Raw genomic sequence first — 17,474 nt, 5'->3', positions numbered from 1 at the left:
AAAATGTTCCACTCAATGTGGAAAATCAAACACGTGAAACCATTCTTCCCGAGGGAAACATTTTGCAACTTGATACAAATCAATGGTACTAAGCCATGTAGGCTACTGCAATGGAATTTATGCAGGATGCAAAGAACAAAATTATAAAGAAACTTCAGACTGCTCAAAATACGGCAGCCAGGCTTATATTTGGAAAAACACAATTCGAAAGTGCCAAACCCCTCCGAGAAAAACTGCACTGGCTCCCAAAGAACGTATTGCTTTCAAAATCTGCACCCTGGTTCATAAAATTATCTATGGCAAAGCCCCGGGATACATGACAGACCTCATAGACCTACCAACCAGAAATACAACAGGATCAACACAAACATACCTAAATCTCCATTACCCAAGCTGCAAAGGACTCAAATACAAATCAACCTATGTATCCAGCTTTTCCTACATAAGCACACAACTATGGAACACATTACCAAAAGCCATGAAAACAACTTATAATCACCTAAACTTCCGGAAAACATTAAAAACTAACCTGTTCAAAAAGGCATACCCTACCGACCCAACTTAAATGCCTGTACCCTGCAACACAATGAAACCAAAGATCGTAATGGACATATAATAACTCTTCCTCTACGATTCCCTAATGTGTCTGTACACACGAACCTTATTCTACCACAACATTACTGTATTTGTTCATAACCAGAATTGGCGAATGCCTTTACGGTGCTATGTAAACCACATTGAGCCTGCAAATAGGTGGGAAAATGTGGGATACAAATCTAACAAAAAATAAATAAATAAATAAATACATTCCAGTAATGTCTTCCAAAGTCTGACAGCTTGAACAGCAAGAAATTTGTAGAAGAGCACTAGTCTTGCCCTTGGTTGAGGGGAAAGTGAAGAATTTGGAAGCTTCTTGTCTCCTTGATCTGGTTGAAGGTTGCAAAGCAGAAATGTACTAGTAGGTAGCTAGGGATCTGTCTTTCCAGTGTTTTAAAGAGGAAGCAGGCCAGTTTGAAAAATACTCTTGCCTCAATGAGGAGCCAGTATAGTTTGTTGTAGGAAAGGGATCCACTGTCGAATATTGATAGCCTAAAGATTAGTTTGATTGCTGTATTTTGAATGGTTTGAAGTCTCTTGAGTAAGGTTTTTGTGCAACCTAGGTATATTAGATTGTAGTGGTCAACAGAAGATAGTACCAGCGCACATACCAGTTGTTCATACTGGTTGGTTTCATAGTACTTCCGGATGGTACAGAGCTTTCTCATTGGGTGGAAAAATATTTTGGCCAGGGCGTTGACTTGCACTTCCAGGGAAAGAGCACAATCGATTTGAACGTCTGGGAGTTTAATAGTAGAAGAGAGACTGAAATTCATTTGGTTGATGGTAATTGACTTAGGGATTTGATCTGGTTTTCTGTTGAAGTATAGAAATTTAGTTTTTACGGTATTAAAGTTTTAGCCTGTGAACATGAATCCATTTTTCTAGTAGGCTGATGCATCATTGTTGGACCCTAGATATTTATTTATTTATTTATTTACTGTTCATTTCTACCCCACATTTTCCCACAAATGCAGGCACAATGTGGCTTACATGAATTATAAAAGAAGAGAAGTACAATACATGAATTTTACAGAAGAATAAGGATACAACGCTAACAACAATTAAGATAACTAAACAGCAGAGTTACTAATGGAGTTTGTTTTTTCAAAAAGGAACGTTTTCAGCAACTTCTTGAAAAGATGGTGATCAGCTTGCGATTTTAAGTGCAAAGGTAGAACATTCCAAGTCTTCGGGCTGGAGTAGTGGAAAGAAGAGGCAAAACGAGGCTTGTATTTGACACCTCTACAAGATGGATAATGTAGTTGGAAATAGGAACTAGGAGCGAGCTGTTTTGATGGCATTTCTTGGTGGGAGATCTATTAAAGGAATCATATATTCTGAAGCTAATCCGTAAATTATTTTATGTGTTATTGTGCAGATCTTGAAAGCTATTTGTTCTTTTACTGGTAGCCAGTGAAGATTTAGACGTAGAGGCTGCGCAGGAACCATGCGCGATTTACCCAAGATGAGTCTCTCAGTAATTGCTCCTGGCAGCCCACATAAATCCCACAGGTTTTCCAGGTTTGACAGCAGTGCATCTGCTTGCGTTGTGTTAAGAGTCACATCATTTTAGGTATCTGCTGTATGCGCTGGTTTTTTCCAATCTATTATACACCACAAATTTTCCGTTTTTAGAGTTGCTCCTTTCAGAAGGTTTCAAATTAGCCCCTGACGCAGCCCTTGGTGGGTGGGCAATTTGTTTACATGCGGTATCTTCAATAAAATCTTTCTGATGTTATATTGATCTGCTGGCTTCTTTTTCCACATAAATCCCACTACAGTAATCAAGGTGAGACAGAATTAGCCAGTGAACGAGTGTGCGGAAGAGCTCTCTGGTGAGACGAAACCTAATACGCCGCAGCCTCCACATTTTATAGAACATCCAAAAACTGATTTATGAGGATTAATACTAAGGTATCATCGGCATAGATGTAGTGGAGAAACCCATTTTTATCTAGTAGCTAGCTTAAGGATCGGAGGAAAACATTGAACAGTATTGGGGATATGGGGAGCCTTGGGGGACACCGCATCTGTTGCTCCAGTTTACAGGTAAGTCTGCATTTACTTTTGTATGATCTACTTTCCAAGAAGCCTCTGAACCATTTTAAAACATTCCCAGCAATTCCCATTTCTTTGAGGTTCCACAGGAAGAGAGTATGGTGTACTAGGTTGAATGCTGAGGACAGATCAAATTGAAGTAGCAGTGCACTTTTTCCTGCACTTAACAGTAGTCGGGCGTGATCTAACATGGAGCTCAGAAATATTTCTGTGTTAAAAAAACGCATGGAATCCTGATTGAGATGGTGGAAGAATATCATGCAAGTCCACTGGGAAGCTAGGGTCCATTGAGCTGAACTCATATGTAGGCGTGCCATGGGAGTCACATGAACTGTGGAGGCCATGTGCCCTAAAAGTCTCAACATCTGCTGAGATGTGATCTGTTGAGACTCTCGAGCCAAGGACACTAGGGCCAGAAGATTGTCTGCCCTTGCCTGGGGAAGATAAGTTCAAGGCACCTGTGTATCCAACTGAGCTCCAATTAACTCCAATTTCTGCACTGGAACAAGATGGGACGTGGGATAATTTATTACAAACCCCAATAGCTCCAGCAGTTGAATAGTCATCTGCATGGACCGTAGAGCCCCAGCCTCAGAGTGTTCTTCACCAGCCAATCGTCAAGATAAGGGAACACATGCACTCCCAGTCTGCGTAGTGATGCTGCGACAAAAGCCAAGCACTTTGTGAAGACCCTGGGTGCAGATGCTAGGCCAAAGGGCAGTACACAGTACTGAAAGTGCTGAGTTCCCAGTCGAAATCGAAGGTGCTTCCTGTGAGTTGGGAGCACCGAGATGTGAGTATAGGCATCCTTTGTCCAGAGAGCATAACCAATCGTTTTCCTGAATCATGGGAAGAAAGGTGCCCAGGGAAACCCATCCTGAACTTTTCTCGGAGCAGGAATTTGTTCAGGGCCCTTAGGTCTAGGATGGGACGCATCCCCCCTGTTTTTTTTTGCACAAGGAAGTAACTGGAATACAATCCCAGCCCTTCTTCCCCTGGTGGAACGGGTTCGACCGCATTGCCCATCCCTTGCTTTTGCTGGGGAGCCCTAGGGGCCTTAGGCGCACAGCGTTGACGAGAACGCGCATGCTGGGACTGAGCCTGAACTGGCTGCTGAGAGGCAGGAGTGTACCTACGCCTATTGTAGGAATAGGGAGCACTCCTCCTCCCTCCAAAAAACTTCCTGGATGAGGAGGCAGTAGCAGAAGACGTCCGGCAGGAGAGAGAATCCATGGCATCATGATGCTTTTTCATCTGATCAACCATATCTTCTACTTTTTCTCCAAAGAGATTATCCCCCTGGCAAGGAACATCCGCCATTCGCTGCTGGGTCTTCTGATCCAGGTCAGAGACACGCAGCCATGAGAGTCTGTGTATCACGTACCTTGAGCAGCTACTCGCGATGCCACATCAAACAAGTGTCATAAGACCCCCTGGCCAGGACTTTGCGACATGCCTTCTGCTGCCTGACCACCTGGTGAAAAGGTTCAGCAAGCTCCAGAAGAAGTGCTTCGACTAAACTGGACAGTTGCCTCACCGAGTTCCGTAAGTGAATGCTCGTGTAGAGCTGGTATGTTTGGATCTTGGCGGTGAGCATTGCGGCCTGATACGTTCTCCTCCCAAAAGAATCCAAGGTTCTAGACTTCTGCCTGGGGGCGCCGAGGCATAGTCTCTAGTACTCTTGGCTCTTCTGAGAGCAGAGTCCACCACCATGGAATCGTGAGGAAGTTGGGCCTTCACCATTACAGGCTCTCCATGGACTCTGTACTGGGACTCGGACTTCTTGGGAACCACTGGATTAGAAAGAGGGCAAGACTAATTCCACATCAATATTTCTCTGAGTGTATTGTGCAGTGGGGCCGTTGCAACCTCTGCAGGTGGAGAAGGATAATCCAGGACCTTGAGCATCACCAGCCCTGGGCTCATCCACAACCTCCACAGGGAATGGAATGTCCTTAGACATTTCCCGTACAAAGAATGAGAAAGTAAGACTCTCACGTGGAGACATCCTTACTTCAATCGGTAGAGTAAGATCTATCGAACAAAAGCTCCCTAAGAGCAGCCCGAAGCCGAGCCTGTCTCGACATCAAGGATCGACGACCTCGTGGGGAATGTCAAAAAGTCGACCCCTGCCTAGATGGTGAAGCTTCCTCCACTGATGTCGAGGGGGAGTTGACCAGGGTGGCAACTGGCTCCGGTACCTGACACCGAGACTGACTGACGAAGCAACCCTTCCAGAAGCTCTGGAAGAAGGGCCCGGATGCGCTCGTCGAGAGCTGCCATCGGAAAAGGCTATAGGGCTGGTGTAGGAGTTGGTGCCAGAATCTGAGGGGGCTCAAGAGCCGGTACCAGGCTGCCAGATGACCAACGCATCGGCACCTCCTGAATGGAGGGTGAGTGATCTTCCCGGCGCTGACACTTCTCGGGTGCTGACTCCCTTGGCTCCCCGGAGCTCTCGGTACCATGTCTGGACGGAGATCGATGACAATGCTTCTTCGCCTTCGCTCGACGCCCATCATCGAGACTCCTCAGTACCGATGAGGATGACGTGGAATCCACGTGTCTCCTCGAGGCCGGGACCGACAAAGGTCGGTCCCGGGGGGCCTACATAGCAGGAAGCCCCAAGATGGGTGGAGACCCACTCGATGCCTCACTGCTCCCAGCTCAATGCAGTCTCTCAGCAGCCATTACCTGCGCTCCCGGTGTCGCTACTTCCCTTGATGTCAACGCCGATGCCCTCAGTGCCGATGTCCATGTTGAAGGACCGGACCGCTCAGAAAAAAGTTTCTCACGCTGAGCCTCTCGAGCCACTTGGGTCCGCTTTTTCATCAACTTGCACAGCTTACAAGAAGTTGGAAAGAGGTTGGGCCCAAGACACTGAAGACACCACGCGTGAGGGTCGGTGCTCGAGATGGTCCGGTTGTAGTGAGTACAATGCTTGAAGCCGCTGGGAGTCTTCAATGACATGGGCGGAAAATAGTGTCAGCAAAATCAAATGGCTTGATGGTGCCAAATAAAAAGGCACAAAAAGAGAAAAAGATGCGGCCGCTACGAAAAAGAAAGGAAACTTCCAACAGGGAAGAAAAACTAAAAATCAGGGAAACTAACCTTTTTTTTTTTTTTTTTTAATATTTAAAAGTAGAATAAAAGGAAAAAGAACAAAAGGGGCGCGATAAATGCACAAAAAAACGGTTCTCCTGAGCCAGAAAAGAGAGTAGCGTCGCAACACAACTCTCCTCAAGCGCAGAAGAAAAATAGCTAATCACTGCACGTTCGTGTCGCGGGCGGGAAGCCGCCCACATGTGCGGTGAGTTGGCCCACGCGATGGAACGTTCGGGAACAGACTTTTCAAGATTTCTCTGTCTCCTGGGCTGTCGCGGACGACGACCCACATGTAACAATATTGAGCCTGCTTGTCCTCGGAGAAAGCTATACACACAGCAAAAACTAATAGCAGAAAAGGATTTGAATATCCGAACCACCAAGCTAACAAAATGGAACAGAGTTAGACACTAGAAAAGGAACTGAAGCCATAGGATGTAAAATAAACATCCTGAGCAAAAGAAAAATTACATACCCCTGTCCCGAGAGTAGCAAAAGATACTCATGCAAAAGGACCCCCCTTGGAAGGAAGGCAACACTCATATCCGAGCAACAAGGAGAAGAACTGTCTCTCCTAGACCAGGATCCACTTCTCCGAACCCCGGCAGGACAAAGACTAACTCCCAAACCTGCCGGTCTGCCTTGAGTCCAAGATGGTCAGATGAAGCGACCCTAACAAGTACTAGAAGTACGCAACCCCAACAGTGCGCCACACTTCATAGAAGAAAGGAAGCAAGGCCCAGGAGCCACCCAGACCTGTGCCTAGTGAGAGAATCAAACTCCACAGAACAAGAAGAGACTCCAGAGTCGAGAGAACCAACTAACTGGAGCGCTAGTCTCTCCAGGAGAACCATGAAGAAAAGGGCAGCAGCATACCAGGGTACAACCGTAGAAAGAGTACTCCTCAACCAGCTCACTCTGGATTTAGGGATGAAAGAACAGAGCCAAGATAATAAAAGGAGACAAAAAGAAAGAGTCGAGAGCCACACTGTGGAGAAAAGATCCCCAAGGTGCCAAGTAGCCACAAAAGGAGCAGAGACGAATTCAAACTCCAGCAATGGAGAACCTTCTTGCCAGCCACCAAGAGGCTATGGGAAGAAAAGGTGCCACAGGAATGGTAGCTAACAGGAGACAAGACAGCCTTGTCTAGCAATCTAAACTACAGCATGCCACAGCTGCTGAGAAGTTACTGTATCCAACCCGCAGAAAAGAGCTGGGGATGACCGACAAGGTGAAACAGTGCCCAACAGGCAAAGGTGAAAATACGCTCCACAGTCAGAGACGGAACTGTGCTCAAGGGACAGAAACGAAGCTGCGCTCATCAGGCAGAGTAGGATCCTTGCTCAATGAGAACAAATGGATTTGCACTCAAAGCACACAAACTGAGCCATGCACCACGGGCAGAGAAAGAGTTGCACACCTCTGGCAAAGATAGAAATGCACTGAACAAGCAGATATGAAGCTGAGAGTAACAGACAGAGGATAAGCAGTGCCCCACTGAAAGAGCTGGATGTTAGAGGTACCTGCAGAACTGAAGCTGCGGTAGCGATGGAACTGTGTATAAAACGTAGACAAGGAGCAGCGCTCCAGACGCCGGCAAGGAGCAGCACTCCAGACGCCAACAAGGAGCAGCGCTCCAGACGCCGGCAAGGAGCTATGCTTCCTACGCAGACATGAAGCTGTGCAGCACCTGCCGTCACAGAGCTGTGTTCCACATACCACCCTGGAACTGCGCCCAATCTGCAGAGAAGAGTTGTGCTAAACACACAGAGATGGAGCTACACTCAAAAGGTGGTGGAGTTGCGCTCTGCACGCAGACAGGGAGCTGTGTTCCATATGCAAAGAGAGAGCTGCATGCCACACACAGACAAGGAGCTGCGTTCCACAGGCAGACACAGAGCCGTGTTCTACACGCAGACACAGGACTGTGCCCCACGCTAAGACATGCAGAGAAAGAACTACACTCAACATGTGACAATGGAGCTGCGTTCAACATGCAGAGATGAAAGGTTGAAGAATAAGCAGCCAAGGAACTTCACTCAACATGCCATGATAGAGCTGTCCTCTCAACATACAGCGATGGAGCTAAAGCCAACCTGGAACTGTGAAACTGTGCCCAACATACAGCGATAGAGCTAAAACCAACCTGGAACTGTGCCCAACATACAGCGATGGAGCTAAAGCCAACCTGGAACTGTGAAACTGTGCCCAACGTACAGCGATAGAGCTAAAACCAACCTGGAACTGTGGAACTTTGCCCAACATACAGCGATGGAGCTAAAGCCAACCTGGAACTGTGCCCAACATACAGTGATAGAGCTAAAGCCAACCTGGAACTGTGGAACCAGGGCTGTGGAGTCGGTACAAAAATCCTTCGACTCTGACTCCTCAGTTTTTAATATGTATTTTTTTTGCATGTTGACTGAAAGAGTGCAGCATGCAAGGCTGCATGTTAATGTTTGGGTTTAAAATCTATGTCATTGTGACTTTTTATTTTATTTATTAAAGAAACTATAAATATTCATTAATCCTAAAGTATAAACAAAAAAACACACATAAAAAAACAAGATTATGTTTATTGTTTTTTTATCAAGTATAAAGTCATCATAGCATTAGCAAGTATAAAAATCTGGAACAACCACATCCTTTGGAAATTCTAGAACATCCTCCTTTGGAAATTAGAACAAAATCAAAGTTAACCTACATAAACCAAAAACATTTGGAAAACCTAAAACAACTTATATATTATTTAAACTTGACATATATAGCTGTAGAATAGCTGTTAAACATAATCCAAAATTAACTAATATATTGTTCTTAGAAACAGAATTGCTTCTGCCAGATCCTCCTTCATAGAAGCCCTTAAATCTGATTTGATTATTTTCAGTGCTGAAAACAGTCTTTCAACACTGACTTGGGTGGGTGGCATTGCTATTACGGTTCTAGCTGCATCACTGACAATCTCTGGATAAACAATGATGGCTTCTTCTATAGTCAGTTTTAATGAGCGGTCAAACTTTTCCACTTCTTTTAATCCTTTAAAAAACTCTTGCATGAATTTCTTTATATGGACATTTACAGGTTGCTTTTCCATGCTTAACTGACATCGCTTTGCTTTTGAAGCTTCCATTTTGTCCAAATAGGCTTGAAAATTCTCTTCTTCATTTGAAGAGGATGAACCTGAGTTACCATTACCACCAGCATTTATAGCTTTAGCTTCATCCAGTGGTTTATGAGTTTCAGGTAGCAACCCTTTCATGCGAACTGCTATGTCATAGAGTGCCTGTTTTCCTGTAGCAATTTGGTCACTGCTCAACAAAATTCGGCTCATTGGATCAACATAAATAGCAGCTAAGAGAATTTGATTATCCAGCAAGAGCTCCTCTCCTTTCCTCATTGAAGATACAATGCCATCAACAATTAACCCCCCCACTTTTGTTATGGTTATATATCAAGCCCTTCCATTCTAAGAAGAATTTACCTGGTGTTAAATCTTCATATTGCAGCTTCTTGGTAACAGCAAAAGGGTAAGAAAGTAGCCTTTCTAATTCTGTAACTTGAGCCCACTGGTTTTCTTTTAATGAAACATTTACATTGTCCAGTTCTTCAAGAAAGTCTTTTAGTTCAAGCAAACGCTTTATCATCAAGTAAGTGCTTCCCCAGCGCATTGCTTCATCCAAAATGGCTCCTTTTCCAGCACGTCTCTTCAGAATAGCATCTGTTTTAGGGATCCTGGCTGCAACAGCTACTTGCCTCAATTTGCTAATTAGTGTAGCTGCATGACGATCCTTCAATCCATCTCTTATTGCTAGTTGCAGAGTATGAACAGCACAACGCATATGTTGAATGGTAATAAGCTTAGATGCTTCTTCAGCAATATCATCCAAACTTTCACAGCTTTCTTGAATTGCAGAACTGTCATCTTCTGATATTTACATGCTGCTTTCTTCATCAACTTCCTTCATTTTTTCAATTGTGCTTAACATATTTGAAGCATTATCAGTTACAATACATAGAATGTGTTCCTTTTTAATTTCAAAATCTTCTAAAACACCTTCCACTAACTTCTGCAGATACTCACTGGTATGATGTGCCTGAGTGTCCTTTACTCCTAATGTCCGGATTATTGTTTTTTTGTTTTCATCAGCAAATCTAACATTAATTGCAAAATAATTGACTCTGTGACGTGTGCATGCATTTTAATAAAGACAAAACGTCCCTTCAGACTTTTTCTTAGTTCTTCCTTCTTACATTTGGCCTTTTCAAGTATAAGTTTCCTTATACTTTCTCGTTCCAGAGAAACTCCAAGCTTTTTAGCCATTTCTCCATTTAAGCCTAAAAAGGCTGGTTGTGAAAAAAAAGATAGTGGTATACTATTCTTTACTGCCATTTCAATGATGTGGTTTTTGAATTTTTCTGGTGTCGTCGTTATAGTAACTTTGTCAGCTGTAAAAAATCTTGATAGTTGTGTCTGGCCTCCAGTAGATTTCTGATCTTTTATTGACCCGGAAATAGATGGAATGTTTTCATTGCTATCTTTCTCATTCACAGCTTCTAACACTTTAGGATGGAAACGCTGCAAGTGTCTTTTTAAATTTGATGCTCTTGTAGGTGCATTTTTTTCATAACCACTGAAACTGCTAATTTTTGCATCACATGCTTTTTCACCATCATCATCTTCTATAATACATTGACATACATAATGTTTCCCATCTGTTGATATTGTAAAGTGTTCATAAACAGCAGACTTTGTCATGTTTCCTGACATTCTTTTTGCCATTCTGAATGGTGTGCCACTTCCACTAAAATATAAAGCTCTTCTTGCAGAGAGAGAGGAAGTTGGGTGGAGTCTCTCTGCTGCCTTATCTGTGTGTGCTGAATGATCTTCTCTTGGATCTTAAGTTCACTGTGGGGTCAGAGAGGAGGTGCTCTACAGCAGGTCAGTAAATGCAAAGGGAGACTGAGCAGAGGGAAGCTCTCCAGCAAAATAGTTCAGCTGGACTTCACACTAGTGAAACAACTAGGTACTAAGTTTTATTCACAGCAGAGAAGTACTTTATTCAAATGTATGAGGAGTCGGAGTCAGTACATTTTTGCCGACTCCAACTCCGACTCAATGTACCCAAAATTGCTGCCGACTCCGACTCCACAGCCCTGTGTGGAACTGTGCCCAACATGCAGCAATGGAGCCATGCCCACCATGGAACTGCACGGAATAATGAAGCTGTGCTCAACATGCAGCGATGGAGCTGCGTTCAATATGCAGCTGCACTCAACATGCAGTGATGGAGCTGTGCTCAACAAACAAAATGCATAGATGGAGCCCCGGGGAACAGTCAGAGAAGAAGGTGCTGCCAGGAGGCCAATAAGAAAGGAGCACAACTTGTGGAAATGCAGACATGGCGCTGTACTCCCCTGGCACAGAGGGACTAAAACTACAAGAAGAGAAAGCCCCGTGCCCCAAGAGACACTCTCGGCCCCCAAGTGGTCTGAGTCACAATGACCGCCCTCCTAGGCAACTGAGATGGAGCAGCAGTCAACGTAGAGAAAGAACTCCTGCCAAGAGGGAGGTAAGTACCACAGATCTGGAATCCTCAGACCATAGGGAGCAAAATGCAGCCATAAGGCAGTGAGGAAGAAACAACTTTCGCCAGGCCAGGAACAAAGAAGCAGCTGCCCACTAACACCAAACCGAGGCAAAACCAGCTAAGGGAGAGAAACTCCAGACCTAGAAAAGAGCCACTTCCCTGCAGAAAAGTAGAGAAAAGCGCAGAGCTAAGAGGCGATAATCCAGAAGCACAGCAATAGATCTGCTCAGCAGGAAAGAACTGCGCCCCTTACAGAAAAAGGAAGGAGTGCCAAATGTGCCAGGAGAGAGGCACCTGAAACTAAGGCAAAATCCGCCTGTGCCACGCTAAATTCCTGCCCGAAAGCAAGGGAAAGCAAGGAAAAGCTGTGGCAAACTAGTCCTTAAAAGGCACATTCCCAAAAAGAGACACTGAACTGAATCCAAGCAAAAGACTGGCAAGAATGGCGCTCCCGAGAGTACAGAAGAGGGATCTGAGCTAGCAATTGCACACCAAAGGCAACTCAGACCCCCGCCAGAAGGAAAGTACCCTGCAGACAAATCAGAGCAGGCAGGAGGGATCCATGGGGACGAGAGAACCAGAACCTCCCTAAGGAAGTGAGGAAAAATTGCTGCCAAAACAAGAATCAAATAGCAGAGGCGTCTCAAGCAAAATGCGTGAAGCAGCAGACCGGATGGTCTGAAAAAGAAAAGAACTGACCAACAGCCGCGTAAGGCTGACAGGAATGAAAAAATAGCCCTGGACTAAAAAGACCGAGCCTGCAGCCAAAGAAACTTCGCAAGCGGCCCCCTAGAATACATTGCCAAAGGTGGGAAAATAAATCAGGTAACAGGCAAGAGAAAGAAGGAAAAACAAATTTTCTTCTTCTTCTCTCTTTTTTTTTTTTTTTTTTTTTACAATCTTCTTCACTAGTGACAGGAATAAATAAAAGCTTACTTCAGAGACAGAAATTCAGATATACCTATCATCACAGAAGAGAAGAACCTCCACAGAGGAGACAATTTACTCCATGTCACAATCAACCATCACCCTGCTAGAAAGACAGCCAGGGGAGGTAGGGGAGAGAATCAGGGTCACTGGATATCACCCTAGCTGGCAGATGAGGAACTCAGGACCAGGGCCGGTCCTAGGGTTTCTGACGCCCTCCTGCAGCCTATTAGTCGGCGCCCCTACCCATCCAGTGGCGGGATCACTATGGCTCCGCCCCTACAGTAGTCACAACCCTTTTACCAACCATGGCATCATTGAAAATATTACACCAATATAGAAGAAAAATAACGTGTTTTTTTTTTGTTTTCATTATAAATAATTTCTGTAAGCTGTTACAGCTCCATTATACTCAAAATGGCACAAACCAAATTAGCATACACACCAGGAATTATGAGTACAGACAGTCTTGCCAACTCTGAAAAAACAATGTGTTAGCAAAATCTCAGAATCCAACAAACAGATCCCTATTCAGACACTTGCAACCTTGCAGTCACACATGCAGAAGAGATAGCCCCTCTTCAAATTCTTCAAAAATTAACCTGAAATCCTAAGAAGTTAGACTCTGCATGTAGCACAATACCAGAAAAATAGAAACACATTGCTATACATTGCAAAATAAGATAACAGATGTAAATTCTCAAAGTGGACATATTCCAAACACTAAAATGAAAATAAAATGATTTTTTTCTACCTTTGTTGTCTGGTGACTTTGTTTTTCTGATCATGCTGGCGCAGTATCCGATTCTGCTGCAATCTGTCCTCTTAACTCTGTTTCCAGGGCTTCCTTTCCATTTATTTCTTTACTTTTCTCCTTTCTGATTCATTTCTTGCTCTATATCCGTAAGTAAAAGCTGGGTCCTCCGCAGACTTGACTGTCCAGTGGATCCAGCTTCTGCCTATTTTCTCCATCCATGTACAGCTTTTCTCCTCTCTTCCTTTTCCCTCATCTCATCTCCTTCCTCTCTCTTCCTTCCTCTCCATCCATGTCCAGCATTTCTTCTCTCTCCCTTCCCCTCCATCCATGTGCATCTCCTTCCTCCGTCTTCCCTCCCCGCCATCCATGTCGAGAATTTCTTATCTCCCCTCCATCCATGTCCAACAATTCCTCTCCCTGCCCTCCCCTCCATCCACCCATGTCCAGCAACCCTCCTCTCTCCATTGCTCTCCCCTCCATCCATGTCCAGCAACTCTCTTCTCCCCTCCCCTCCACCCACCTATGTCCAGCAACTCCCCTGCCCTCCATCCATCTATCCATCCATATCCAGCAATTCTCCTCTCTTCCCTGCTGCCCCCCTCCATCCATCTATATCCAGCAATTCTCCTTTCTCCCCTGCCCTCCCCTCCATGTCCAGCAATTTCTCCTCTCTCCCTGGGCCCTGCCCTCCCATCCATGTCCATCCATGCTCCTCTCTCCCCTGCCCCCCTCCATCCATCCATATCCAGCAATTCTCCTCTTTCCCCTGCCCTCCCCTCCATGTTCAGCAATTTCTCCTCTCTCCCTGGGCCCTGTCCTTCCATCCATGTCCATCCATGCTCCTCTCTCCCCTGCCCTTCCCTCCATGTCCAGCAATTTCTCCTCTCTTCCTGGGCCCTGCCCTCCCATCCATGTCCATCGATCAATGCTCCTCTCTCCCCTGCCCTCCTGCTCCCATGTCCACCTGCCCACCCTCTTCTCTGGTTTATATCTTATATTTAAATTTACCTCCATCGCAGCAGCTGCGCAGCATCAGTGAAAGCGCTGTCCGTCTCCTCTAGCCTTCCCTTCGCTCATTCGTTCCCTCTCAGTGTCCTGCCTTCTTCTGACATCATTTCCTTGCGAGGGCGGGACACTGAGAGGGAACGAACGAGCAAAGGGAAGGCTAGAGACATCGGGCAGCGCTTTCACTGAAGCTGCGCATCTGCTGCGATGTCGGAGGTAAATATAAATACAATATTTAAATCCCCCAGGGCGGCGCAGGTACCGGCGGAAGAAACTAAGGGCTGGGCTGTGGTGAGGGTCCGGGAGCTGAGGTAAGCGGTGACGGTAAGCATGGCACGGCGGTGCCCTCCAGAGGTTGGCGCCCCCCTGCCATGCTTACCTCGCTTACCGGGTTGAGCCGGCCCTGCTCAGGACCACTGAATATCATGTAAAACTAGCCCCAACACAGCTACCAGCACACCCCTGGCTCCACTGTCACCAGAAGAATCTGGGACAGGAGCTACCAGCCAGCAATCCAGAGCAGCTGCAAGATCCGTCCACCATCTGCTAAGAGACAGAGAAAATACTGAACATTCCAGGCTGCACGATACCTTAAGGGGTGGTTTACTTGGAACTATTTTCCCCGTCTCCTTTAGCTGGTAGATGGACACAACCCACTAGTCTGGACTGGTCTGGTATAGATGACAAGGAAGCTATAGACAATGGTACAACATGTTTTCTATGCCCCGCACTAGTCAGAATCCTAGCTGCAGTGTTCTGTACGATTTGCCTGCTCCCTATTATTTTGGAAGGCTACCATACAAAAATTACAATACTAATCTGGAGGAGTAGCATAATGGTTAGAGAAGCATGCTGAAAACCACAGGAATCTGTTTCAAATCCCACTACTGCTCCCTGTGATCCTGGACAAATCACTTAACCCTCCATTGCCTGGAGGTACAAACTTAGATTGTGAAGTCTCCAGGCACAGAAAAATACCTACTCTACCTGACTCTAACCGTACACCACTGATAGCTTTTACGTTTGCAGGTGGTATACAAGAAATTAAATAAATAATTTGTACCATACCAGTGAATAAGTAAATGACCATAAATCATGTGCTGGTAAACAGGACCACATTTGATGAAAAAAGATAGAAACCACCAAAAGCAGACTTTACATTTGAGACTTGTGGCTAAAGGACCACTCAACATCCAAAAGACAGATCAGGTTTTATACCATTCCCTTCATCTCTACCAGTAGCCCACTATATAAACGGAGTACATTAACCTCCTCGCACTGCAAGGCACCCAGAGTGCCTCACATTTTTTCATGTTAAGCTTCATCTTATTAGACAGCCATGAAAAAAAACGTCAAGGCAAGTACACTGGTCCTTACCACAAATTGAATGGCATTGGCAAAAAAAACAAAAAAAAAAATGAAATTTAAACCCTAACGCACCAATCACATGGGCCGACAGGGCTCACAGTCACTAATATAAACATTCAACACAACAGTGAATACATACTTATGTTGAACTTGTTCTATACATAAAAATTATCTACAAACCTCTTCCATCAATTTTAAATTCGTCCGTTCTATAGACTCCACCTTGGTTTGAAGATCTCCAACCATGCAACTGCCAAAAGATTTCATATAAATAAAATCAAAATCAATATTATTAATTTCAATATATATTTATAATTAGCATTAGAATTAGCAGTTTATAATTTATCTGAGCTTTATCTACAGTGGTGGAAATAAGTATTTGATCCCTTGCTGATTTTGTAAGTTTGCCCACTGACAAAGACATGAGCAGCCCATAATTGAAGGGTAGGTTATTGGTAACAGTGAGAGATAGCACATCACAAATTAAATCCGGAAAATCACATTGTGGAAAGTATATGAATTTATTTGCATTCTGCAGAGGGAAATAAGTATTTGATCCCCCACCAACCAGTAAGAGATCTGGCCCCTACAGACCAGGTAGATGCTCCAAATCAACTCGTTACCTGCATGACAGACAGCTGTCGGCAATGGTCACCTGTATGAAAGACACCTGTCCACAGACTCAGTGAATCAGTCAGACTCTAACCTCTACAAAATGGCCAAGAGCAAGGAGCTGTCTAAGGATGTCAGGGACAAGATCATACACCTGCACAAGGCTGGAATGGGCTACAAAACCATCAGTAAGACGCTGGGCGAGAAGGAGACAACTGTTGGTGCCATAGTAAGAAAATGGAAGAAGTACAAAATGACTGTCAATCGACAAAGATCTGGGGCTCCACGCAAAATCTCACCTCGTGGGGTATCCTTGATCATGAGGAAGGTTAGAAATCAGCCTACAACTACAAGGGGGGAACTTGTCAATGATCTCAAGGCAGCTGGGACCACTGTCACCACGAAAACCATTGGTAACACATTACGACATAACGGATTGCAATCCTGCAGTGCCCGCAAGGTCCCCCTGCTCCGGAAGGCACATGTGACGGCCCGTCTGAAGTTTGCCAGTGAACACCTGGATGATGCCGAGAGTGATTGGGAGAAGGTGCTGTGGTCAGATGAGACAAAAATTGAGCTCTTTGGCATGAACTCAACTCGCCGTGTTTGGAGGAAGAGAAATGCTGCCTATGACCCAAAGAACACCGTCCCCACTGTCAAGCATGGAGGTGGAAATGTTATGTTATGGGGGTGTTTCTCTGCTAAGGGCACAGGACTACTTCACCGCATCAATGGGAGAATGGATGGGGCCATGTACCGTACAATTCTGAGTGACAACCTCCTTCCCTCCGCCAGGGCCTTAAAAATGGGTCGTGGCTGGGTCTTCCAGCACGACAATGACCCAAAACATACAGCCAAGGCAACAAAGGAGTGGCTCAGGAAGAAGCACATTAGGGTCATGGAGTGGCCTAGCCAGTCACCAGACCTTAATCCCATTGAAAACTTATGGAGGGAGCTGAAGCTGCGAGTTGCCAAGCGACAGCCCAGAACTCTTAATGATTTAGAGATGATCTGCAAAGAGGAGTGGACCAAAATTCCTCCTGACATGTGTGCAAACCTCATCATCAACTACAGAAGACGTCTGACCGCTGTGCTTGCCAACAAGGGTTTTGCCACCAAGTATTAGGTCTTGTTTGCCAGAGGGATTAAATACTTATTTCCCTCTGCAGAATGCAAATAAATTCATATACTTTCCACAATGTGATTTTCCAGATTTAATTTGTGATGTGCTATCTCTCACTGTTACCAATAACCTACCCTTCAATTATGGGCTGCTCATGTCTTTGCCAGTGGGCAAACTTACAAAATCAGCAAGGGATCAAATACTTATTTCCACCACTGTATGTATGTGTGTGTATGCATACACACACATATATTATAGCATTAACAGGGCTTCTATTATCTTTTGGAGCTCTGGGTATATTTGTTTCGTTATCTGCCAATTACAATTAATTATG

The 17,474-nt window shown here is 45.0% G+C and overlaps 1 protein-coding gene across 6 annotated transcripts in view; it reads right to left on the bottom strand.

The window, feature by feature from the left end:
• The window catches only part of RUFY1 (RUN and FYVE domain containing 1), a 744,748-nt gene that overhangs the window by 410,586 nt on the left and 316,688 nt on the right, over positions 1–17,474 (bottom strand). For all 6 annotated transcript variants that reach the window (XM_030213172.1, XM_030213171.1, XM_030213174.1 and 3 more), the window contains one exon: positions 15,586–15,655. In XM_030213172.1, coding sequence (XP_030069032.1) covers positions 15,586–15,655 — 70 coding nt within the window. The remainder of the gene's footprint in view (positions 1–15,585; positions 15,656–17,474) is intronic.

This window comes from Microcaecilia unicolor, chromosome 8, assembly GCF_901765095.1.
Source record: "Microcaecilia unicolor chromosome 8, aMicUni1.1, whole genome shotgun sequence".
NCBI classification, from domain to species: Eukaryota; Metazoa; Chordata; class Amphibia; order Gymnophiona; family Siphonopidae; genus Microcaecilia; species Microcaecilia unicolor.
Note: the sequence above shows the minus strand (reverse complement) of the source record. Positions and strands in the feature narration are given on the sequence as shown.